Source organism: Augochlora pura, chromosome 10, assembly GCF_028453695.1.
Source record: "Augochlora pura isolate Apur16 chromosome 10, APUR_v2.2.1, whole genome shotgun sequence".
NCBI classification, from domain to species: Eukaryota; Metazoa; Arthropoda; class Insecta; order Hymenoptera; family Halictidae; genus Augochlora; species Augochlora pura.
Genome location: NC_135781.1, coordinates 21,727,323 through 21,753,781, shown reverse-complemented (window position 1 = coordinate 21,753,781; position 26,459 = coordinate 21,727,323). Strand labels below are relative to the sequence as shown.

The window sequence follows — 26,459 nt, the reverse complement described above, 5'->3', positions numbered from 1 at the left end:
GGCGTTTAGAGCATTTCTAAATATGTCTTATCTTTTAGACGGTTCTTTAACAATTTGATATTGTACTTCAAAATTCTACTTTAATATACGAGAATTTTTTGTCTAGGTTTAAACATTAATTTTTACTGTAATACATGTGAATTACTGGTTTAGTATAGAAAATTTATTTTTGAATACATGGGAATTATTTATTCAGATTTAAATACTCATTTTTACTGCATTTTGCACATTTGTCCACATACTTGAGACAGCAAGTACGTTTTCGTAAAAATAATTTGTCGTCATAAATATTTCTAGTTAAAGGAGGGACAAGAAAACAGCAAGTTGTCGTGTTAATTATAAGCGTTAACTTTGTACATTTAAGTGTATTTACCTGCTTCAAAATCGCACAAATAATGTATACAATGTGTAGTACACATTAATGCATTTAGTTCAATTTCAGCTGCCTCTTCTCATAGAAATATTACAAATTCTGATAATTTAATAACACAATAAGGTTAGTACAAACAATTTTATTTATTAACTTATAAAAAATAGAAATAATTTGTTTATATCAAAAAGAGTGAAATAATCATGAGAATTGTATGTTTAAGAAGATATCTTGCAACCTCAAAATGGAAGGAGGAAGATAATCAATTCAAGGACATTTTCGAGGATCGTCGGTCCTCAGTTTATTGTAAATAAATTCAACCTAGATATACTATATTACTCTACTGTCCTATTTATAACTCGACGTTTATCATCATAGTTATAAACAAGTATGTATTGACAATATAATATTACTGAGTATAACTTTCTTTTTAATATAGTGGATTTAAGAACGATTGAAAATACTAATATATTGTACGATTTTGCCACGTTTTACAATGTCGGTCGGCAATCTGTGTTATCATGATAGTAAACTAGGGCACGAATAGGTAACTGTCCATTGACAAGTCGCATCTACCCTGCGGACAGAACGAAGTTCGGCAGAACGATAGCTGACCTTCCGGGGACTGATTGACAAAGGATGGCGGTGTGTCGGCCAGACGACTGTTGCGGGAAAATGACTTAATACGAGCACACGAGGGAATTGGACGAGATGGCCCGTGGCGATCGGCATCGGACCACCCAAGTGGTGATTGCCGTGGAGAGGATCTACGAGCCGCCATTGCCTTCTACGCGCTTAATAGTTACCGGCTTCGCGTGCCGCATTCCTAGATCGTCCACCGAGGCAGACGGAAAATTCTCGCCGGATATCGCCCCGGGGACTCCGAACTTGTCCATCGTACTTGCGACCGGCTGTCTTCCGACGTTTTTTCCATCCCGATCGATCAATGTTTGCCGAGCTGCTACGTATTAAGTCGTTACGCATCGACTGGCCGATTTCTTCAAGTAACTACGCGGGAATTGGCATTTTTCTGTGAATAAACTAGCGCCGTTGTCGATTTATCAGGACGATCCGTGAACAATGTAGGTATTAGGATGGAGCGAAAATGATTACAGCTTTGCAGTATGATTGAATCACCATTCACATACCACCATTATAGTAACTATTATTGTATCACCCTTGATACGAAACATTTGAGTTTTTATAGTATTGCAAACAAGAAACTAAACTGTCTTTTTGCTTGCGTATGTACAAGATATTATGCATTACGATATAATATATTATTTTATGTAAAAGAAGATTTGATATAAATATTTCAGTATGTTACGTATTATGTATCACGTTTACGCCAATCTAACGTTTAAAAGATAACACTGAAACTTCATACTGTATCACGTTGAACAATTCTTCCCGCAGTTATGTATAAACAACTATAAATTTTTATCTTCAATTATAGCAAGTGGTACAACACTAACTTGCAAAATAATAGCTTGGGCAAACATTTATTTTAAATTATTTAAATGTGTTTCAAATCTGTTTTTCATAAATAAATTCATTATCAGATCGCGAATTTTATACAGTCTATATTAAAATAATATTTCATAATGTTGACTACGATTTTTGTTTAATTTTAAACTTGTTAGAATATTTAACGAGAGCAACTAATTATTGATCGATTCTAACCTCTAAAAATTAAACAGCAGATATTAATAACTGCGTAAAAATATTAATAATTGCATAAAACTATTAATAAATGGAATATGGATCTTTATGCACTGGTAGATAACTCCGTTATCTGAACTCTTCAGTGGTTGTTACAAGATTACTTTTGCGTTCTTTATTTACAAAATCACGTGCTAAAACGCGATTAGTATTGAGAAAGTCAATGATCTTAGCTATATGTAATCATCGTGTAAGCATATTTTGAAATTTAAGTTTTTGGGAGTATTGTTAGTTTGTGCATTGAAGAAGTAAATGTTACGTTATTGTAAGTTACTGCAAAAACATTGGTGTCAATTTAAGTTGTACATTCTTTGACGAATAACCCTTCTTCATAGAATATGCCGAAACAAGGTAAATATATGTTCGAAAACAAAACTGTCTAAGAGATGATAGTTTCGATGAAAGCAGTGGTAACAAGGGAATCTAGCATCATCAAACGCAAGATAAAATTGAAATTATGCAATATAGTGGAAATGTGCAAATAGAAGAATCAGCAGATTGTGAAGTGGAAAATTTCCGGAACTTACGGTAAACCTAGTGTTAAAATGTAATTAAAGGTGTACACTAACAAAATTATTTTTCACTTTGAGAGTTTTATAGGAGAAATCATGAAAATGTACCAGCTAATAAACCATCGATCTTATGTCAGCGGATGGGGCGTGATGCATCGATTACAATATTTGTTTCCGAGGGTATTACATTGTAATTAGATCGGTAGAACAGATAGGCTTGGAGCGGAGCGCGGCCAGCCACTCGATCTGCATCGGATGCGCAAACGAAATGCAAATTCCGGTCGGGATAGATGCTCTGTCTGTCGGGGGTCGAATGAACGGCTCGAATCAAATGTAAATTTCGATTCGCTATACAGATAAGAAATTCGATACCAAGGTCGTTCCTCGCGCTCCCATCAGCTGACACCGATCTCGGCCAACCTACCGCAAGACTGCGGTCGCTTTTTCGTAACGCTTCGCCGGACATCGTCGTAATCTTTTCACTGGATTAATTTCTCCTGTCGCCGGGGCAAAAAACAACGATCCTCTCCCCCGTTTTTCTACGTCCAGCAATATCAAGCTTGGTACCGTAATGCGATTGAGGGGTGGAGCTGGGGTAGAAATTCACTTCTAATGTTCGCGATGTTTTAACACTTTGTACTCGGAGAATATTCTCAGGTAAGCTAACTATTTAATCGAATAACAATTTGATCGCATTTATTCGTGAAGCAGTACTAACTAATGCTACAAATGGAATGAAACGTCATGTAACATTGGGAATAATTACTGTAAATAGAATTTCTTATAAGGTTACATTGATACAGATCATACTAAACAAAAATTGTTAATTTTGAAAGTGTTATAATTACACTCACTTTTTCATGAGATTTTATACAGAAATAAAGATTGTAGAGTTGAATTTAATAATATCCGGTTTTCAAGGCAAACAGCCTACAGTTTTTGAGACCTTTAATGTCAAAGTCATTGTTATAACGTCAGATAGGCGCACTGATTTATAACGTGGGGCACCTTCCGGCAGCACGTGGGGGTAAGTCGCACCGTACGTTCAGGTAGACCGGTTCGGTCCCTAATATTTCTGCGCTGGTATCGATAACAATACAGTCTATAAATAGCATGAAATTAGCGTTTCAACAATCTACTGTTTAGATGAATTGTATCAACAATTTTGTTTTTTATCACGAATGAAACATACGGGTGCGACAAATTAATGATGCATTCGATGTAAGACACGAAATAGAACAATTTTTACCTCTTGTAGACCTTGTTTAATTTGATTTTATTTTCTACTTTCTTAGCCCTTGCAAGAGACGTTTATCGTATGTATTTTGCAATTCTCAAATCCATGCCCCCATTTTCATATATCAAAATCTATTTATAACTTTATATCCCTATTTTTATACATGAAAATATAATTATCTATTACCATATTTTTATTTTCAGAAAATGGACATTACTTCTCTTAAACTAGAAATTACGAAAATATTTCAATTGAAATCGAATAAAGTTGTCATTCGATATTGAAACAAAACATATTTCAATTCTATAAATATAGAAAAATCAAAGGAGTATCAGCGCAAAATATTTTTTTTTACTTTTATTTTCTGTAAACGATAAAAAAGAAATGTTTATCTCTCAGAAAACTCAACAATTTCGATATAATGTTAAATATTGCATTACAAATGAATTGTACGCGTACAGTTTGCGACAATCAAAACGTCAGAATGGTGACCGTGGTCGAATACGGAAAGTACCGTTAACCAGGAAAAGGGTGGGAAGAAATAACTTCGTAGTACTTTTCGAATCTACCTGCGTGTCGGTGGAGGGGGGCACCTTGTCACAACCCCGAACTTTTGAATCTGCTAGTTTGACAAGGGAAGCACACTTGGTCTCACCATTCGTTAATTGACCCACGAACCTGTCGCACTCACAGAGAATTTCCATAAAAGCAGCTTGTTTCATTTCGTGCCGTTCATTTCGACTGTGTTTCTTGGAATAGTGACAGTTCTAACTAGAAACTTAATTTTCGATTGACGTGACGTTTCTGTGCATCTGGAAGAAATTATCGCAGTGACACTACAATGGTTCACTCCGCTTCCAGTCATGGCAAGAGCCGTGCTCGCATAAACGAGGTAATTACTTTTGATAATTATTAACTTTTAATTATGTGTCAATATCATTGTACTGTTCAAATTCGTATATCCTAACGAGTTTGTCAAATTGATTGCCGATTTTTATAGAATTTTAAGATTTTTGAATAGGAATACTTTTAATATTTTAAGTAACTAATGTCATAGAATCCATTAAGTGACTTTTTAGTACTGTCTAGAGAAGCTGTCAAAGAACTGTGTTTTTAGAATTATGTGTTTCCTAAATTGCATACAAAATCTCTGATCGGCTAACCTAACCTAAAATAAGGATAGTTAAAATTAATGAGATAATAGGATAGTTTCGATAAATAAGAATAATTTTAAAATCAACCGGACTAGTATACAGATTTATAAAATAATTTACATATAATAGTAACAAAAAAAATCACCTTCTGTTACAGAGACCGGCCAATATAGCGAACAACATGGCGTCCAGTTCCAGAGAGGACCAACTTGCAATACGTTTTCTCATAAAGAGAACGAAGAAATTCAATTTCGGCAGGCACCCATACAGAGAGGTACAAGGGAGGACTTATCTGAAATGTCCACCGTCGCCAGATTGTCTGCACTATTTGGGTTTGTCGGCAAGAAGTGCGGAAAAGTTAGATCAACAGAAACAGAAAAATCCGTCAGATTTTAAATTTCGAGAACCGAAAATCTACGACTGCGGGTATTGCGCGAAGTATTTCTTCCACAAGCTGAACTACAGACGACATATGATTCGACACATACGAAAGGCCTATTGGTGCCACAAATGCAGGCAAGGATTCATTTCGCTGTCAACCAGGAAGCTGCACCAATTATTCTGTCGATGCTGAACTGTCATAATAGTATTGCCTTCGAGGAATACGATATCCTATACCGATGACCGCTTTATTCATAATTCTGACGCGCTTGGAAATTTCACAGATAATGCATTTTTAACCTATCGATGACGTAGTATAAGTGACGTGATGATTAATGCGATCATTGAAGATGAAGAGAATTTTTAAAATGCGAAAGACGAAGTTTAAAGACTGGATAAACATTGTATAATAATTAATACTTGTATGAGATTATATAAAATAATATAATTGTTGTGCTTGCTCTAATTCGTAATTTTGATATCCCTTACATCCCAGTCAGAAGTTTAGATCCAAAAGCTAACGATAAATTAATTTTTATGAGTGTTTCCATTGTTAAATGTACATTTCATTTCAATGAATAAAAGACTTTATAATGAATTATTTTCCTGTTTCGTTACATTGTATCCGGTACTTTCCCCTGGCATCACGTCGGTTAAGATAGATGTTCTACTAGAAAGCGACAATGAAGTCATCTTGACAGTGTTTCTTTTATCTACCGATTTTCTGAAAGATGAAACTCTTGCATCAGGTCTTATCGGTCTCCTAACGAATGACGCACCGTGATTCATAGGATTCCGAAAACTCTTGAGATACAAACAGAGCTGGGAGAAACAATACTTTAAGTGGCAAATAGTAAATAGATATTTTATTTTATATTGCGCATGTATTTTTGAAAGTAAAATATTTTATTTGTCGTTTTAACAAATTGTTAAGATATTATTTTAAATAATATTTTGTTTGCTAAACACTGAAAATATCGGTACCACAATTCATTCAATTTATTATGATAATGGTGCGAAAATTATTTTGGTAATTCAAAATGAACGGAATATGTTTTCTCTATATCGTAAATGTATATAAAAGATACACTTTGCTACATGCGGATAGCGATATTTAAAAAGATAGATTTTAAAATTCACAATTAATTTTCCAGTTCAGGAGTATGAGAAGTATTTTATTTTTTGTCATATTATCGAAATAAAATATTTATTTTCATGATTTAACCCCTTAACATGCACGCTCGAGTTAACTCGAGCGCGCTAAACTGGCCAAACTGTGCACACTCGAGATAATTCGAGCGGCGTTCTACTTTATGCTGCTATTTTATAAATACTAGTATTGTTATTATTTATGTTTTAGAAGTATAAATAAATATTTTTACTGATAATAATGTTTTTTCTGAAATGGGAATTCGAAAAGAAAGATAAAAAAATTGATGTGCGTGTAATATTACAATATTCGACGATTTTCTGTAATGTGGATCAAAATCCAAAATTACAATAAAAATTTTGATTATTTTTGTATTTTTGTAATTTTCTTGCCAAGACAACGTTCTAAATTGTGTTTTTTTACATTAAAAGAAATTGACTTCTTTGGGCGGTCTTTTTTAAAAAAAACTGTGCATTAAGGGGTTCGTTTTAAATTACCAAAATATATTCTATTGCTATTCTATACGGTATTCGATTTTATGTTATCGAAATAAAATATTTTATTTACTGTAGTACTATTTTATTCGAATTCTGAAGAATTTATTATGTAACATAATATTTCAATTATTTTTTTCTATAAATATCACTCTACTTTGGATACAACGAGAAACTTTGCATGGTTAATAATAACAAAACGGATGTCGTCAAGCGTTTTATTAGTTCCAAGAAAAATTATTAGTTCTAATAAACGCGAATACAATGTATAAAAATAGTACATGTTCGACGCGCATCAATAAATAACTACAATATTACTATTGAACAAGAGTACTTGTAACCGTTGTAAAATAGTTGTCAAATCATGTTGTTGTCAATTCTTACATATTCTATGTATCGTTCGCTTTAATCTAACATTTCTCATACGATATATCATTATCAAAAATACTCGAACTTCAACGTCGTCGCATTACAAGAAGCCTGATAGAATATTAATCAACCACCTTGTTCGAGTCTCGCGTGACAGTAATTAATTTCTGTAATGAATACGTTCTGGCTGAGATGCAATCTTCAAAATGAAACCATCGACCGGGACCAGGCGCCTTCCAATTATTGAAAAATTATTTTGTTTCATTGAAAGCATCGGCAATTTTTCATAAAAACCATTTCATTCACGCAGACTTAATAAACATTTTCTCAACAGAACATTGACGAACTGTGGAATTACATCCCCTAAATTTTTTATTCTATTATAATCAACTTCAAAAGGTTTTCATATTGAAATAAAATAAATCTCATGTCAATCTTTTATAGTTTACTACAAAGAAAAGTTATCACATTAATATATAATTAATTTCAGTCTCTCAATATACTACTTAGTAAATATTTACTAAGTACTTGATGAAGATGAAAATTGTTTAGATTGACTAGAAAATCCTTTGTAGTGAATATAAAGCAATCGTACAATTTGTGTTAATTAATATCACCATTTCCCTAACTTTCGCAACCATTCTATTCGCGCAAGTGTTACGAGTTTTATAGAATTTAACAGTCTTCCTTTGCCATGTCATAGTAACCAACGGAAAGTAAGGAATTCCTATTTTGAAATTAATTTTCAATGGTGGCTTAATGATGTTAGCAACTGTTAATGAGAGAAACTTTGTTAAAAAACCATCATACTGTTCCTAATAGCAATTGCCGCTTCCGATCGTAGAAATGAAAATAATCGAAGTGCCTTAATAGAATATTAATGCTGTATGATCTCTTTCCACACCATGGACAACGCAATTGTTGCTTCGCGTGGTAAACCTGGTGTCTACGGAGCACCAGGCGACTATAGAACCGTTTCATGCAGTAAATGCATGTGTACACTTTCGGGACAAGAAACACCGTGTCTTCCTTCTTCGCTTTCTTCTGATTGTTTTCAACGTAGTTCGGTCGATCCTCCGTCGTTTCTTCGTTCGCTGATTCCGACTCACTGATAAACCTTAAAAAAGCAGGATCCAGACTGAGATCCTCCAAATGCGACAACGTAGAGGTATCATCGAAAATCGCCAGTAACTGAAAAAATGTATATCAGAGAGTTTAAAGTCCAAGTCTAATCTGAGTTGGTCTCAAGTTTATCAGATAAAAAGGAACAATAAGTTGTCAGCAATTACATTTTGAAACTTACTACCGTTTCAGACGAGTTGCAATTAATTAAAGAACAGTTATTTTACCGTAATATTTGAATGTCCAATGGACACTAAGTTATGACAACTATTTCTGAATTATGGATACAAAGATTATAAAAATTAATTACATAATATCTTACTCTGATGAAACAACATTAATACTTTAAAATTTACGTAAAATAACAATACATACTTCGTGGTCTGCAATGTAGATATCATCGTTGTCCAAACTCGCCATTTTCACTTCAAATAACTTTCACTATTAGAGTAATTAATAAATAACTTTTAAAAAAGATGTACGGGAAATTTCTGTTCAAAATGTTGTCAATCGCCGTAGAAGTGTCGACACGTCTCCTTACGCAGGCAGATTTAAAGTGACAAATCTTTAAGAAAACTATGTTTGCTGGTTGTCTTTCGACCGAACGACCCTTATTTATGTTGGTGGGGGCTTCTCATTATACCTGACAAAGTCGAAGTACAGTATCTTCTACCAATAAGGGCAACGCATTTACCCTACTTATGCGAGGGCGCTAGGTTGGTGGGGATGGGTCCTGTACATTTCGCAGCAAAGTTCTATAAATTTATTTCGCATGTCCCATTGTTCTTTCAGTAATTACAATAATTAGAAATAATCTAGCAATATTCATAGTCTACTAATAACATTTAACTCCATGAATTTTATACATATTCCCAAAATTATGTTACTTCCCAAAACATGAGGAGTTCATTTGAAATAACTTTTTCTTTAGCGGAAATGCAATTCGTGGTTCCGTTTCCGAGTTGTTGACCAAAACTGCTGGCCAATAGCAACTTCGGCTGGCACAAGGCTGCTGCGCCAATGAACGAAAATGGGCACCACCTCTCATTGGCGTGGCTCGGCCCCCTTGTGTCAGCCGAGCTTGCCTATCACTGAACGGTGTTCTTGTTTTCTTTCAGAAATAAAAACTGTAAGAAATTCAGTTTCAACTATGTAATATAGATTTAGACAGATGATATTTAAAATAATTACTTATAGTACATCTCAAGAAAGTACTATTTCAATTAATAATTTCTTTCGCTACGATATAAATAACTATTTTCGACGGATATATTTGTCTCTACAAAGTCGAATAAATGTAGAAATATTACTTCATACGAGCAAAGTATTTCATTCATTATTTCCGATATCTTTTCAAATGTTTTTACCTATGTCTGATCTCTGTTAAAAAATAGAAAAATGTTTTCTATCTCGCTTATCTCTCTGACATCTCGAAATCCGCATTTATTCAGCGAGGCCGTGATTCGAAATTGAGAAAGGGTAGACGCGCGTGCGTCGAGGGACGTTGTAAAATCATCGGATAACCGAGCGAAAGGAAGCGTACCGAACACGGGCGACGATCGGCTCTTCCCGACTCGGACATCTGCATGTTATGCTCGTATATTAGCCAATATTTTAAATCTGGCCGCGCATCCTATTACGGTGTTGACAGATTTGCGCCGCGCTGCCGACACCGGCTTCCTGCGGTGGTAGGTGCATCGGTTACTACGGAAAACGAAAAAATCGCTGAAAACACCGGCTATCAACTTTTCCTCGCACTCGTTCGTCTTTTATCAACATTCTGACACCGGTGCACCATGCCGGTGATTAACGAGGCTATTCTCGAAAACGGACGCACCTGAATTCTGCGTCGTGCACACAGAATCGCTGTCGCAAAAATCTCAGTCGTCTTAATCATTTGAAAATCTCAAAACAATGTTAACAGTGATTCTCATTCGATCAAATATTAAAATTAATTCGTTTACTTAACTGAAGATAAATGTATCTTCAATAATTATTAATGTACTGTGTAATTTCTTCATTTATGACAGAAACGAATAGATCAAATGCGATATAGCGCAAAATTTAGTCAGTTTGAAAATATTATTGTATTACCGTCAATTCATCTGAATGATTAAGTAAAAAAATAAAAGACTGTGTAGTTTCTGCATCTTGTGATTAATGAAGAAAATTTTTGTTTTCATAAAAATCTGCAATTTATTTTCAGTACACTGCCGATCTTCATGCATTTATACAAGACATCATGTACATCGATAAAAATTTGAGTAAAGATTCGCAGTATAATTATCAATTCTCCGTCCAGGAAACACCGTAACAATGAACCATAATTGTAGAAGACACGGTGGTATAGAAGGCAACGTTTTAGGGAACGTTGAGCAACTATATCAATGAAATTAACGAACGCATCGATTTGTGTACAGAAAATTAAAGAAAAATTAACTTAATATACACTATCCATACATAAACTTTCCAGTTTAAGTTCGATCGTCCAAAATTTTTATTCGGATCAAAGCGCGTTTCGGATTCGTCGGGAACTCGCAAGGTTGCGCGGAATCAATTTACCGGAATTACTTGTAAACGATGGCGATAGATACGATGTCCAACGGAGTATCGTTATGCTCCTGGCTAACGTGGACGCGCAATAGTTAATTAAGATTACCAGTTAATTAACTCGAGCACCGAGCGCACGATTTTTCCCGGCGACCGACAATTTTTCCGATCGCTCGAGGTCTCAATAAATTTACTGCGTTATCTGGTATCTCTAATTCGAACCGAACGCAGCTGAATTAATTACACGGGCTGAGCAACACGCGGAACAAAACGAAACGAAGGCGCGCGCGCGCGCGCAACCAATAAATAAGATGACGCGCGTTGCAGTTGCAACGCGTCGCAGTTCGTTGCTGCTTCGAGCTCGCCATGCTTCTTATGGCGATTTCAGAGCCACCGTGACTATGATGCACCGCGTTGAACGCTCCATTTGTAAGCGGAATGTTATTGCGATCGGAACGGTATACTGGTATTAAACGGTGATATACAATTATTGCCGCGCATCGATAATTAGCGATTTGATGGAAGCCAGCTACCCACGTCGCGACGAGACGCGATGGAAAATACGAGCGAGCACCGTACACACCATCGTCCACGTGGGTGGGTCGATGAAATACCATCTTCAGACATTATTTCGTGTCTGTAACGTTACCATAATTACGGTCACATATTTAACACATTAAAATCATTATTTTTCTAGAAAAGAAACGGCAAAGTTCGATGAAAATATTAGATCGCTTTGAAATAAATTCCGACTATGGTTACTTTATATTTATAAATATTTATAAGATATTTTATTGCACAGAATAAAGGTAAGGACATTAATTTTATGAATGTTTAAATTTTACGCGCTACGGGCGAACATCTTAATGTTTAACCAGTTAGCCGTTGCAACCAATTTGAGAAGTGTGCAAAGTATCGCAATTATATTCTATATGTTTGAATTTCCGCTTGTTTCGTTTAAATAGAATACTTTTATGAGATATATAATTTACTAAAGAACATTATGGCATATATTCTTCTTGACCAATTAGCTGCTTTTCACGGGTATATTCGTGATAAAAAAAGAATATTTCCGTTATATCGTGACGAGTATACTCCTCAGAAACAGCTAACTGATTAATTTGTAATATTTATGAAAATTTCTATTCTACCGCGATCTTCATATAATTTGCAACATGAATATTATACGAGCAAAATTTAAATTACGTAAAAGCAAACGTTGTCATCAATAATTCGCATTACTTGAATAATTTTGCAATCTCTACTCGAATAAATTATTCGACTAAAGAGAATTCATTTCGATAATTGTTTTGTGTAAGTATTCATTAATAAAAGCGCCAGTAATATTTAACGCTGGTTTTCTATCCTTTCGAAAATGTCAAATAAAAGCCATAAAAGTAATAAAAGTGTTACACCAAAGAGTGGTTTGCACGCTTTAACTTGTTGCCGAAAACAACTGCCGGTCTCGGTTTTCATGTATTGTTGTGCTGTAAAAACCTATTACCCAGCAGGTAAACGATTTTATGGCGCTTCGGAAGGATAATCAACAGGACGAAATCTAACTAATATATTTCCACGAGAACTAGTCCTACCGAGACCTAGACCATCTGTTAGAACATTCTAGCATTGTCCCGATATAGCACCATAAAACGCTATAAAAGCTCAAGTTTTCAGCAAAAGAATATTCAAGCACGATGGGTGAACGTGACTAGTTAATTAGCCGGTATTTCCCACCGCGTGGCGAAGAAACGACGTCGCTAAAGCGAGAACAATCAGGAATCAATATTAAGGAGAAACGTCAGGCTCCCTTCCGGCAGGTACGCCGGGTTGTCGACCTGCAATGATTTACTCCGATCGATGATCTGATATGCAAATTATATTCACATGGTAGGGGGGGATCGGTTACCTCCACCGCAACCAACTTAAGCGGACTCCACAAGAAATATTTAAACTGGCTTGTATCGGTTAATGTATACATTCTGCGGCCATTGTACAATGGCAGGTAGGTACGCGTCCCATTAAAGCCGCTGAAAACGAAAGCAATATAATATTGAATCGACCCGCGACAACCGTGGAATCCCCGTTTTCCGAGCGTGTTCCGCGGTGAAAAATTGATGCTTGATCACCTGTTAACAAGTCCGACAAAATTGTGAGGCTGTCGATCTTTCCGGCGGAATCGCTTTCTTTCGCGCACGCTTAACGGGTCGTCTGCGTAAAAGCAACATCGACCGTTTAATAGGAATTTTTTAGGAACTTATTCGATTCCGTGCGTGTAAAAGCAAGTTACATCATTCGATAGTGATTTTTCAAGAACTCATTTTGTTTCGCCTGCGTAAAAAGAAGTTGCAACATTTATTAGTGTTTTAAAGAAGATGCTTTCGCATAAAACAAATTAAATTATCTACTAGTCATTTTTCAATAACATAATGGATTTCGTGTGCATAAGAGCAAGTTAAAGTATTTGCCAAATTTTATTAATAAAAACTCACTTGCGCTACCATTTCTTTCATAGATATCTCGATTAACATTTGTTAGTCATTAATTGAGGTAGATCGTTTATATTTATTGTATATCAAATTTTACTTCAATTTTAAAATATTGGTAATAGAAAAATTATTAATGCATATATTATTATATATACATATATATATGTATGTGTGTGTGTGAAATACTTCAATGTTATTTTGATTTAGAAGATTATAAATAAATAGACTGCGAAACTTTGTGCAATGAATTATTTTTCCTTTGTCATTTTTGGAGACTGAAGTCGGGCCACAAGTCTGACGACGGTTTTGGGATACTAATACAGAGCAATCGTTCACCATATAAAACGATCTATCAGGTAGCAGAGGGTTGTTAACTCGTAAAAGAGCGCGCGGAAATATCGTATACCGAAGGGACATCTTTTATTGCCTACGTACCCGTATAAAGTCGTACCACCGGCGGTCTTCGCGAACAACGCCGTTTGACTCCATGTATCATTAAAGCCACCCTCAAACGAACCACCCTGATCCTTTCTTCGAACTGGATTGTTTTTACGAAGGTACGTAAAGGTTACGAAGGGGTCTCAACCCAGATTATTTTTCCGCACGAAATTATTACGCTGTTCAATTGTCGAATCGTTTATGATTCGGCCTGGGCTGAAATATTTCTGCCAAGAGTACTAAAATTTGAATACGCTGTTTCGTGAAAATCTTACACATATCTTTTCCAAAATAATAACTTATTCCCTTGTAAAATGAAGCATCCGTTGGAATACTTCACTGACTTTACAAAAATATAATTATTATTTAAAATATATATTTTTCAATATGAACCTTAAAGTCTCAATTCGAATAAATGTTTTCTTCGTTGCGCGTGAAATGAAACAATGAAATATTATTTCCATTAAATGTTTCCAATCAAGCAATAGCAAGTATTCGTATTTAATTTTGAGATAACTATTATTTGAGATATGTACAATGTTAAATGTTCCAATTATATAAATTATTGAAACGAAAACTATAAGAGAAATTTATTTTCTTTCATAAATATTGATGATGAGATATAAAATTATAAATAATTACTAGAAAGACGCGTGTATTATTATTTCGATTAATTATTGCTAATACATCTTAAGAAAATACTATTTCTATTAATAATTTTCTTTACCATGACATAAACACAACTATTTCGGTGCATGTATTTACTTATCTCTATGACATCAATTAAATCTTGAAATATCATTTCAGATAAACAATTTCACGCAACAATTGCAATTTTTGAAAACAATTCTTTAACCATTGTCTAGTAGACAGTAGTTTTACTGTCTAAAAAAGTCACGTCACTTGGACCAATTTTAAGAAAATGATTCAGTTCTGAAAAGTGTTAAATGTTTTCGTAACCGATCGTATATAACCTACAGGTGTCGCACATTTAAAAAACATTAACAATTAATCTACTGCATATTTAGCTCTTAGTTTTGTGATACGATAAAATACATAAATGTTTATAACGTATAAATTGTGAGACTTATTAACGTGTACGTCCAACAGAAACTTTTAGTTCCAATTACAATTATTATACCAATGTTCCTCTTTGTTCTCAGTTAAATGGTTGCCAATAGCGAAACAGTTCTGGTCTAACCATCGCATCAGCCTAATAATACATCGATGGTACAGCGAATTATGCGAACCATTCATCAATGAGAGAGCGAAGAAGACAGCCGAAGTTCGCGGAGCAACGTTAACGCGTCTCGAACGGCCAGGATGATTAATAATCCGCAGGAGTCGCGGCCATTTAGCAGTCATTAATGAAATTCGATAGTAATTAATCTCTATTAACTTGTTCCCGATTGATCGGAAAGCAATTAACGGACGACCAAGGGAACATCCCCGTCCTCCCATCGGGTGGCGCGTGCACAGAAATAAGGGAACGCGACGATTCGATAAATTTTAATCAATGCGCCGCGCCGCGTCGCGGCTTCTCTTCCTCTCCTTTTCGCCACCTTTCTCTCTCGCATTTGCATCGAAATGGTTTATCGTTCGCGCAAATAAAATTTCGAGGCTGGCTATCCCGTGTACCATTAAATCATTTCGCTGTATGTTCAGGAGTGTATTTATCATCGATCTGATAGCGAGTTTCGCTCCTCTCCTCCACCCCGCCACACGCACCGAGCGCCGAGGATAGAATCGAGTTCAACATCTAGTCGTGAATCGGAGTTAATCCTAATCGAGAAGCTATATATAGTGCTTACAAAGTACAGCCAATGCGTTAGAACTGCGCGAAGGAGTGTCATTTTTGTTTCAGCTTTAACGACGTGTCGCAAATGGTTAATCGTTGTTGACTGTTCATATGCAGAATGAACTTCGAGAATGAAATAGAAGTCCTTGATGCATTCATTACTGTTTCGTTCCTGCTGCAATTAATAAATGACCCTACCATTTCCTCGTAACCAGTTCAATTTTCTCGTTCAGCGTTTCAATTTTTACCAAGAAAATTATGGTAGGGAAATGCTTAAATTATTTTGATGCGGTATATACATAGATGATGTATCTTATGCAATCTCTTCTCGAGAACATCGACGTGTGTGTTAAAATAAGATGTTTTTGATGTACACGATGTATATGGTATATGATTTCTTTCATTTTTTACATATGAAATGTTTAAACTAAATGTATATATGTATGTAATATAGTATTCGAAAATTAATGTAATAGTTTTTGTTATATTTGAACAATATATTGAATACATTAGTCAAACATTATTATCAGTATGTCGGATTAAAGGAATGAATTGTTCAATTCGCCTACTTTATGTTTATTGATACTGTTAAACGTTCGATCAATTTCTGTTTTACGTCTGTGTTGTAAGAGGTATTTTCATGAAACGTCAAATTATAAATGAAGCAAAACTCGTCGGTTTAAAGTGTAAAGTGAAAATAGATAAAATATTATCCATTATAGCATGTATTGCTAACGACTAAATTGCAGATCTTCGTCCATTGATATTTAAACAATCTAGTAGCCAGTTTACGAATGCAAGTAAGAAAGAATTGCACGACCAGAAGGACAGCTAGGTTACGCCGCTGCAGCTGGGTAAAAGAAAAGGGGAAAGAGGGGAAATCACATTCTCCGGCTACTTGATACGCGGCTTTAGCCCTAAGCCTGGAGTCGCGTTACGCGGTTCACCTACGACTATCATTGCTTCGCCCCTTTGCTGTCACTTACTACCATGTGGATTGATTTTCAATTTTAACAATTGTTCTCGCATTTAACAATCTGTTTTCTGCCCCGAAAATAACAAGAGAACCGGGCTCGATTTTAAGAAAACCTCGTATAAGAAATGAATTCTTCGAAAAATACTTCACATATATTTCTGGCGACCTAAACGAATTAATACACGCTAAGAATGCATGAAACTGTACCATCTACTTGTAAGCGTTTAATATCATTCAGATTAAATAATACATTAGAGTTTATTGGGATAAAAAATAAACAAACAATGAATAAGAAAAATTAAGTATTTAATGAAAACAGGAAATTTAATAGAAATCATTTGTCTTGTCAAAAATATTACTAAGAATTATTTATAATTTTATTTATTTCTATTTGTACAACATATATATTAAGACACTCTTTTAGAACTTTAATGAAAGATCTGATAATTTAAATTGTTTGTCATTCCTTTTTAATTCGAATGGAGAATTTTTCTTATCGATTATTCATCTATTTTTATCTGAACAAATTTCAACGTGTTATTTAATCAATATGATGTCAAATGTTGATTTTGTTGAAAAATTTTGCAATTATTAAAAGTAAAAACATATTTTTATTTGCCTTCAGTTGTATACAATTGAAACACCAAGCTTCTATTTTGCATAATTAACCGCGATCTAATGTCAAGTAAATTACACGTAGATCATTATTTACGCTAATTATAATTAATCGAATTGCAGTTTTATTTTCAACTGAAACAATTTACCTTGTGTTGTATTTATTCTGCGATTTATAAAACAGCTTACAGAAGTATGCAATCGTATAACAAATTTGCGGTCTATATCTTAGTTGTATATGAAACTCGTGATATCGTCGTAACTAACAATTTACTTTACTTTACTGCACTAAACGGTATTATCAAAGAAAATCGCAACGTGTTGCCGACAGAAACAAAATGCAATTCTGACCACCTTATCCCGATCTACCTTACGCGCGCCGTCGGAATTGTTTGTTTTTGTAATAGAGATATTTGTAATTTACAGGGTGGCAAGGTAGTACTTGCGTTGCTGTAAAACAATTCCACCCACGCGGCGAGTGCCAGCGACCACAACTTGGAACCGGAGGAGATCGTGAACGCGGGAGGGTGGCACGTAGTGGCATGGAATGCGGTTTTTAGCCGTCGACTTTTAATTTCTAACTCGATGCATTACCGGCGGAATGTGCACGATCGCAACAAGTCACTTTTTAATCTGATCGAACTTTGAAGTCGAACACGTGAAATCTTATTTCAGAGCCAACTCTGACGTAGGATTTGTATTCCTGTCCTAGTGACGATGGTACATTTTATACTAATCACGCAATGCTACGTTTTTCTTCTAACAGCAATAATTAAGTCATTTTTGCGCTATTCACAGAATTCGCAGAATGTGTTTTTCCACACCAGTGACAATAATTATATAATTTATACTATTCCAAAAATGTGAAATTTTCATTTCCCAGTGAAAATAATTGTATGTTGTACTATTCATAGAATTTTCTTTGTTCTAGTAACGTCAATTACAAAAGTTGTGTACTACTTACAGAACGAGTGAAAATAATTACATAAATTAACTGTTCGCAAAATGTAGAATTTTCTTGTTCTAATAACAACAATTATGTAATACTATTTACAGAACAGGATGTTTTCTTGTTCCAGTAACAGTAATTGCATAAATGTGCTATTATAAACAGCCGTATTCAGCTATGATTTTATCAAATTCCTTGCTCCCTTTTGAAATGTATTATTGAAATATGTATTGATTATTAATATTATCATTACTATTATTATAAGCAAATAATTTTAATTTGTTCAAAGATATCGCATATTATATTGGAAATTATAGTTATTAAAACCATGTTACCAATTCTTATTATTACACGATTTTAAATTAAATCTTGATTTATGTATCAAATGCAATTCTTCGCAGAAACAATCAAATAAAAGTAGTTGATTAATTAACTTTGTAAAAGTTTATTTAAATATTTACATAAGACCTGCGCTACAAGCAACATTAATAAATATGAATAATACGATGACAGCAGTTCAACGATACGTCCTTGTAAATTACGCACATCGAAGATGATAAATACAAAGATATAAAATTATTTCGAAAATAGCAGACTTTCACCTGATAAAACTTGATAAGAAAACAAAGGAAAAATTCCTTGATCCATCGAACGGAGAAAATGTCTACGATGAAAATGAATTTCTACTTCCTAGTGACTCGACTTTCTCGAGGCTCGTCGATAAAAACGCGAATTCGCATAAACGTCCGCAGTCCACTGGTTGCATACATTGTTCCAATGGATTGCGGAGATTCGATAAAAATCGAACTCACGGCGCAGCTTTCCATATCGCGGACTTTTAGTGGTTTCGCCTTTGAACCGTACGATTTATACTCCGACTTATGCGGCACGATTTATGTCTCGCGCGGTTTCGCCGTGCCCTTCGTCGTGCCCGTTTAGATTGAGCCCGATGCCATGTCGGCGCAATTTGCAGCGAGACATATCGCTCGCATTGTTTCCGCACGATCAATAGTGAAACCGAAGCTTTTTTCCGTAATTTCTGTCTGATTCATGGTTATCTGATTACACTCTGCAACAAATCGCAACTTTTTCTTCGGGCAGCTGTCCGTCACAGATTTTTGTGTAATGAGCACAGATTTTGATAGAACGAGATTTAAGTGTATAGGATGATAAAATGGTTTAAATTATGACATGCACGAACGAATAGTTTGTCGGTTTTGTGATACCTGTAATTATTACTAGATCTTTTTTTAATTTTCAAAGAAAGGTGATAAGCAGATCGTGCAGATTATGCACTTACAATAAAATTGCGAAGGTGAAATAGAAAACGGAAAAGAGATATGACTGGTGTATTATTTATAGAGAGTGAATCAATTTTTTAATTATAAAAGTACAACGTAGATGCTAAGGTATGCCCTTTCGTCTCTTTACAATTGACCGTCAGATAACAGTATTTACAACAGTAAATTTATAAAGAACAATGTTCGAAAATAAGGTTAACATTTTTATATCCACTTTCATACGCTGTATTTATTTTTTACAGTATCATTCGTGCTATTGTTCCAAGAAGAAGTCAAGATTGAGCAGTGTTACGTAACAGGTATCTTTAACTTAATTAATCTGCCATCAAAACATTCATGTTCTCCCGATCAGTGCGTATAATCAAGATTCTACCGTATTTGCATTCGATTACCAAGCGTGCTTCCGGATCTCCAATTTCGAGCGACTCGCCTTGCATACTCAAAAATCCGGTCGACCGGTCGAAAGGAGCCGCGATTAATAGCGAGTCCGGTCATCATCCTCCAACAATGATGCCGGGAGTCAGCCTTGATCGCGAACAAATCGCGGGGCAGCGACTGGGAGTCCCGACTCCGATTAATACACGACAAATGAGCCAATCGCGAAACTGCCGTCCGTGCTTGTACCATCGACTGGAATGCCAGGTTCAAGATAAAATGAAGGGGCTATTTACTGCGACGAGGCGCGGCGCATAGGTGTCTCCTCTGTGTCCGTATCTACATTTACAAAGTGCCTAAACACGTTCCCGCTAGGCCGAAGCGGTCGGGTGCCTATGCGAAGCGGGTACCTCGCGCGCGGTCGCCCCGAGAGCAAAACGAGCGGGTCGCAGGTCCGCCTTTAACCGAGATCAACGGCCAGTTTATGGAAATTGCCGGGATGTACGGATATTGATTGGGTACAAGTTCATGGTATGCCTGGGACCACCCGCAGGTGCCAGAATGCCTTTTAAACGCGGATACATGCTCGAAAGCTCGAGCTTTAGCACAAGTACGCCTGCCGGACGGTGATTCACGCGCTGCTACTTGAGGAAACGTGGTCAATCGATGGACGTCATAAAGCAAATATTTAACAGGAAGTCCAGGTAACCGTGCTCAGCCTTTTAGTCACTGGTCGGTGGCGATCTATACTATCCTGTATACAAGATGCATCCTTGATACTGAGATACAGTGGCTACAAGTGCTATAGAGACGAGCAAAATTGTATACACACGTCGCATGCTTTATGAAAATATGGAAATGAAGATCGTGCCACATGTTTCTTAACTAATCCATCGGATTTCGGTGATTTGTAATTACAAGTTAGTTGTAGTTAACAATATGCAATAGTTCATTTTGGGGAAAACTGTAAGATGTATAATAGTTATGAATAATAAGGAATTTAAAAGTATTTAGTGACAGTGCCGAACGAGGTGTGAAGCTTATGTAAAATGAAGGTAATGAATAATTTATTTAACAAGTATCAGAAGATTATCGGCGATGCTATACAGTTGCCAGAAAATCTATCTTAATAAAATCCGCATATTGACCATTACGTGATATTTTATAAAATGTTTACGTTACTCTTACCATAACGCAAAATTATAAATTAAATTTAGATCGTATTACGGAAATGATAGATTATAATTTCATTAAAAAGTGTTTAATACGGTCTCTGAAACAGTGGACCATATTTATAACAGCGAAAATCATAGACATGTCAAAACTTTAACTACAATACAGTCAATGGGTTCCCGATGTTTAATTGCTCGGAAATTTTGTACACATTTGGCAAGGTAAACCAAAGGAAGCTCAAGAATCATTTATTGACCTCTATTAGCTAAGGACCACCCTAACCTACACTTGCCGTGTTAACATTTTTAAAATTACTTGAATTTTTTTAGACGACAAAGGAGCTAGTTTCATAGACAATGACTATACTATATCTTTTTATTTTAGAATGGCAAGAAATAATAAAAATTCATTCTTTTTAACTTTTTAACTTTTTTTTTTGTCTGAGCCTCTAATAAAAATTAGAAAAATGCAATTTATAGATCTTAGCGATCTATATGTGTAATGAAAATTTCGTCGCTATTTTTTAATACAAACATTCAATATCTAGAACAAATAATTATCTAATTATATAATTCTATGTCCGGAACACATCGGGACAAAAATAATTATGTTCGGAAACAAATAAGAACACAGTAATTAGTCACTTCACAATAACCGGCTTGACTATCCTATGAGATTTGTTGGTCATAGATTATTTTTGCACAGGGAAATTTAGTTAATAGGTTCAGTTAGAACCTCTACAACGTAAAAAAACTAGAACGTAAGTAATTGTCCATTATTTATTAAAATTTATTACAGTTTTTCATTCAAATCATTTGCCCACAGTTCACAAAAATTTCCAACAAGCTTCTTACTTCTTTTGGATGATTATTTCGTAAAAAAAATGTTGTCCAACGTTCTTGTACAAAGTAAGCGATCAATTAACACTGGCGTACCATAAACCTCAGGACAAAAAAGAACAAATTAAAAACACTAACAATAAAACAGCTACTTTATCCATCCTTGCATTACGTTAAGATCTTTAGGAGAGCCTCTAGAGATATTTAAATTTGAATACCGCATATCGCATTTGCATAATATCGTTGCAAATACGCCGAGAAATTTTCGAATCGTTTCTCTGTTAATAACAACGTTCCTGTAATTTTTGCGGACGCCGTGTTATATACAGAACCAACATAAATACAGCAGTCGTTTGAACACGATTGAGATAAAATTGCATTGTACGCGACTCGAATGCTGGGGAATCGCGAAACTCGTGGGCTGCGCGACAAATTAAAACGAGTGTCGTTTAATAACACGACTTCGAATAAAATAACGTTAAGTGTCGTCGACGCGGGTACGATAAAACCGCTAATGGGATTTTAATCCACCGTTAACTAATTGCTAATAGGCAGGACGAAACCGGGCAACAGTTTCGCCAACAAATCAAGTCGAAGACACGACGAGGACTGTCCGGTTAGGCGCTGCCGCGTTCAATGTTTCCGCGCTATCAAAAGGCTAATGGACGTGTACAATTATCGGGGAATATTATCCGTTTCTTTCTCGCGGATCGATCGACCGCGCGACTTTTTTCTCGCGTCCATTAATGCGGCTTAGGGAATTGCAGTACGGGAGTTGCGTATGCACACCGGTATTGGGAAACGGTAATAAAGTCTTGCATTTCACACGATCGAGATGAAATGATAGTTGCTCGGGTCCATGGTTGTTGGAACAAGGCAACTGGTCTCGTGGGATTTCTAATTTAGATGGAAATTGCACGCAATTTCTCCCCCCTTCGGTCTTTAATATTATGAAACTATTATTTTCATGTTCTGTTGTAAAATTTAGAAAGGTATAACCACTGTTTTTAGTCATTTCATTTACCCCATAATGATAAACTATTATTTTTCGGCTATCCAAGATAAAATGTTACTGATTGTTAGTTTCTATTTATTTTCTTTTACTCCATTTATTTTTGTTATAATATCTCGTGCCATTGTGTAAATTGAAATGTTTTAACTAGCATGTAAAATGTAACTACGGATAAAAATGCACTATTTTCAATAACTACGTATGTATATCTAAAGCATGATATATCTACTTTTGATGTTACTTATTTTGTTTTATTTAGTCTTTTAAATTTTGTTAAATTTATTTCACGTTACTGTTACAATTGTAATATTTTATTGAATATTGGATGTTTCAGAACTGCCCTATGGAAAATAGTTACTACTTTTTAATTGTACAGAAAATATAACATGACTACATATTGTTTTATACACATTTTATTTTGATTAATGTACTTTTGTATAAATTATTTTGTTCTAGTGTTATAGCTATAATTCTGTTACATAATTCTACGAACATGTTTTCTGTTACAAAATTACAAAATAAAATACAGTTATATCTTTTAATATTGTAACAAATTGTAGAAGATTTCAGTGCACCAACGTTACATTAAACAGTATAATACAGGGGGGATAATTTTACACAAACATTAGTTAAAGTATGAAACAAAGAGTCAAAATTAAACATCTATGTTTAGGGGATGTTTTGATCTGAAATTGATTCGAAACTGATTTTAAATAACGATAGAATGCGGGACGAGTCTATTATCACAAAATATAGTGCAAGGTGGATCAGTAACTGGGGCCACTCCAATTACGGTATCTCCATCGACTTAATTGAAAGACACTTCTGATAAAAGTTGAATGGTTTCCAAACGAATACAATTTTGATATGAATGATCATTTTTCTCTGTAAGCGGACGCATAAGTAACCCGCGGAAGACAAGTTTCCTTTCTTAAACGGAATCATAAACTTTTTATTTCATTGGCCGATTTGGCTCACACGTTTGTGTAAAACAGTAGTAATCCGCTCATCCAGCGAAAAATCAACAGTACAGAGGACAGGTACAAAAGCTGGACAAACAGGATTGGTTTCGGTGGACGCGAAAACTCGATGGTCGTCATTTTGCGGCGGAATGTATCGAATAAAAAATTGATTAAATTAACCAGCCCACGCGTTCCATGGGCTAGCGCGTTTCTAAACGGGCAGGTGAGTATATATCGACGGAATAAAGAGTGGGAGGAGGAAGGTGCAGCCGGTCGACGTATCTGATGGGCCGATTGCATCATTAGCGAGTGTACGTGCTAGAGAACTCGCGTCGGAGAAAGCCAGATATCCTGTCGCAGGGGTAGGAGGCGGAGAAACGGTCGAGAAACACCAATTAAAATGGCAGAGCGACGGTTTTCCGATATTCAGCTCGAACCACGCAACGTAACCGAGGTGAGACGTTCGCCTCTCGGTACGCTACATACTTATAACGATCCGGAATCGGCCGGCGATGCTTTCAATCGTCGCGTCCCGATAATAATCGTAACCATTTTCCGCTCCACGGGACGATCATACCGGCAGATAAACGGACGGGTTAAAAGACTCTGGGGCTGCGCGAGCAGAAAACCCGTGTGCCCAGATAACACGCGATAAAGGTAATAAAACTGCGGTTCGATGGAGACAACGCTCGCTGCACATTGAAACGTGACGCTTTGACTTTTTTCAGACGATGATTAATAAGGCTGCCCATTTCTATGCGAAATAAAAATTGTCTTCGTCAATTGCAAAACGTAGCAGTCAAACGCAAGTTTGTTTTTTTCGTTAGTAACTTTAATAGGTTAAAATCAGTGCGTTAGCATCCCTAGTTTCTTTTAACCTCTTGCATTTAGTAGTTAGAATAGAATCTACTACGTTCATTTATTTTGAAAAAAATAAAATTTAATTCGTTTGTATCAATACTTGATTAACCCCTTGCGCTATCACTCCTTTCATGCTGCGTTGATTAGCATTTATTTATCCTTAATATTTTCCGTATTAGGACCAGACAATTTTTCTTTCTTTTATTATCTTTATGAGCTTTCATTTCTAGACTTTGATAATAGACGAATTTATTTTTATTTCGACATAGTGGAAATTAATGATATTAATATATCTTAGATCTTGGATGAAATCTGCATCACGAGTTTAACTCGTTATTATAGTGCAAGGGGTTAACAGATTTCACGCTTATACAATCTGCTTTACTGTAGAAATATATTTACAACAAAGGGGTTAATAGGATCAACGGGTTAATCATGTTACTGTTGTAAATTGTATTTACTCATTTTGCCGTAAATGTCTAAAATTCACAGTTTAATTATAATATACTGGAATAAATTCCTAAGTTACTTTAGAGTTGAAAACATAACTAGATATTGTGGAACCAATATGAACACTGAATGGTAATTTACATATTTGTAGAATAAAATTAATACTCTATGAAGATACTAGAAATATTTCACAGCATTTTTACAAGATTTACTGTAAACTGACCTCTGGCATCCTACAAAAAATTCAGGTCTCTGTTTCAATTATGAAGAAGTTACTCCATTGTGTATGATAATTATTATAGATTGGGCATTTTATGTATTTTTGATTGATACGACTAGGTTGTGTTCAAAATTGCAAAGATATTACAAGGGAAGACATAAATTATTTTCTTTAATTTTAAATTCCCGTAATAACGGGAAAACATTTTTTATCAGATTTCCTATTAGTTAATTTGGACAATTTATATTTCGCGATCAGTTTCGCGAATCACTGTATCCCACAAGTGTCGAACATCGGGTGACTATGATCTGGGTTAGCGGAGGGTTGAAATCGACAGTAAGTCATTTCTTGTTTAGCGGACGGTCCCAGAAGAAAAGGGCAGCTTCCGTTCTCGTACGGCTTATCGATCGTACCACGCGATAGAGCGTCGTTCCCTTTTTAAATCGCCGCCGATATACGATACAGGACGCGAAGTGGCAGCGATCTACGGGCCCGATAAGGCCCCTGTATAAGGCACCTTCGCGGACAGTGACACGGAGGCGACATTTCGTGGGCCTTCTTGCCGCCGTCGCCGCCTTCTTCTTCCTCGCGCGCTTCCCCCTCCGCGCTTGCACCGATGTTTAGACCCCGCGGTCTTTCACTCTCGCTGTTCCCCGCAAAAACTCGACGAAACCGCGGAATGCTGCCTCGAGGTATCCTCGAGGTATGCCTCGTGTATAAATTTGATTCGATGCGCCGCGTCATCGCCGCTGCCGGCCACAAACTGCCAGCCTGATTCGATAATCATCCTCAACTCGGTTACAAAGTTTGTCGCAATAACAGCAATCGCGTTAGCGCTAGTTCAACTTTTAGATTGCCGGTATAATGCCACACGGTGTGACCAATGTTATCTATTTTAGAGAATAATTCTCTTTCCTCTGAGTCGATTTATAAAAAAAATATT

At 35.6% G+C, this 26,459-nt stretch overlaps 3 protein-coding genes across 3 annotated transcripts in view; 1 reads left to right on the top strand and 2 right to left on the bottom strand.

Annotated features, from left to right (window-relative positions):
- Nucleotides 1–26,459, bottom strand: part of Wb (wing blister) — a 201,303-nt gene that overhangs the window by 76,287 nt on the left and 98,557 nt on the right. The window lies entirely within an intron of this gene.
- On the top strand, nucleotides 5,177–5,569 carry LOC144476523 (uncharacterized). The gene has a single exon (XM_078193595.1). It carries the CDS (start codon nucleotides 5,177–5,179, stop codon nucleotides 5,567–5,569), a length of 393 nt encoding a protein of 130 aa, XP_078049721.1.
- LOC144476391 (uncharacterized) lies at nucleotides 7,253–9,037 on the bottom strand. The gene is made up of 2 exons (XM_078193276.1): nucleotides 8,887–9,037; nucleotides 7,253–8,580 (listed from the first exon to the last, which is right to left on the bottom strand). Exons 1-2 carry the CDS (start codon nucleotides 8,929–8,931, stop codon nucleotides 8,194–8,196), a joined length of 432 nt encoding a protein of 143 aa, XP_078049402.1. The 5' UTR covers nucleotides 8,932–9,037; the 3' UTR covers nucleotides 7,253–8,193.

Excerpts from the sequence above, each read along its gene's own strand:
- LOC144476523 (XM_078193595.1), top strand. The coding sequence starts at position 5,177 with ATGGCGTCCAGTTCCAGAGAGGACCAACTTGCAATACGTTTTCTCATA.
- LOC144476391 (XM_078193276.1), bottom strand. The coding sequence starts at position 8,931 with ATGGCGAGTTTGGACAACGATGATATCTACATTGCAGACCACGAA. Across the intron at positions 8,581-8,886 it reads TCTACATTGCAGACCACGAA|TTACTGGCGATTTTCGATGA; the intron begins GTATGTATTGTT and ends ACATTTTTTCAG.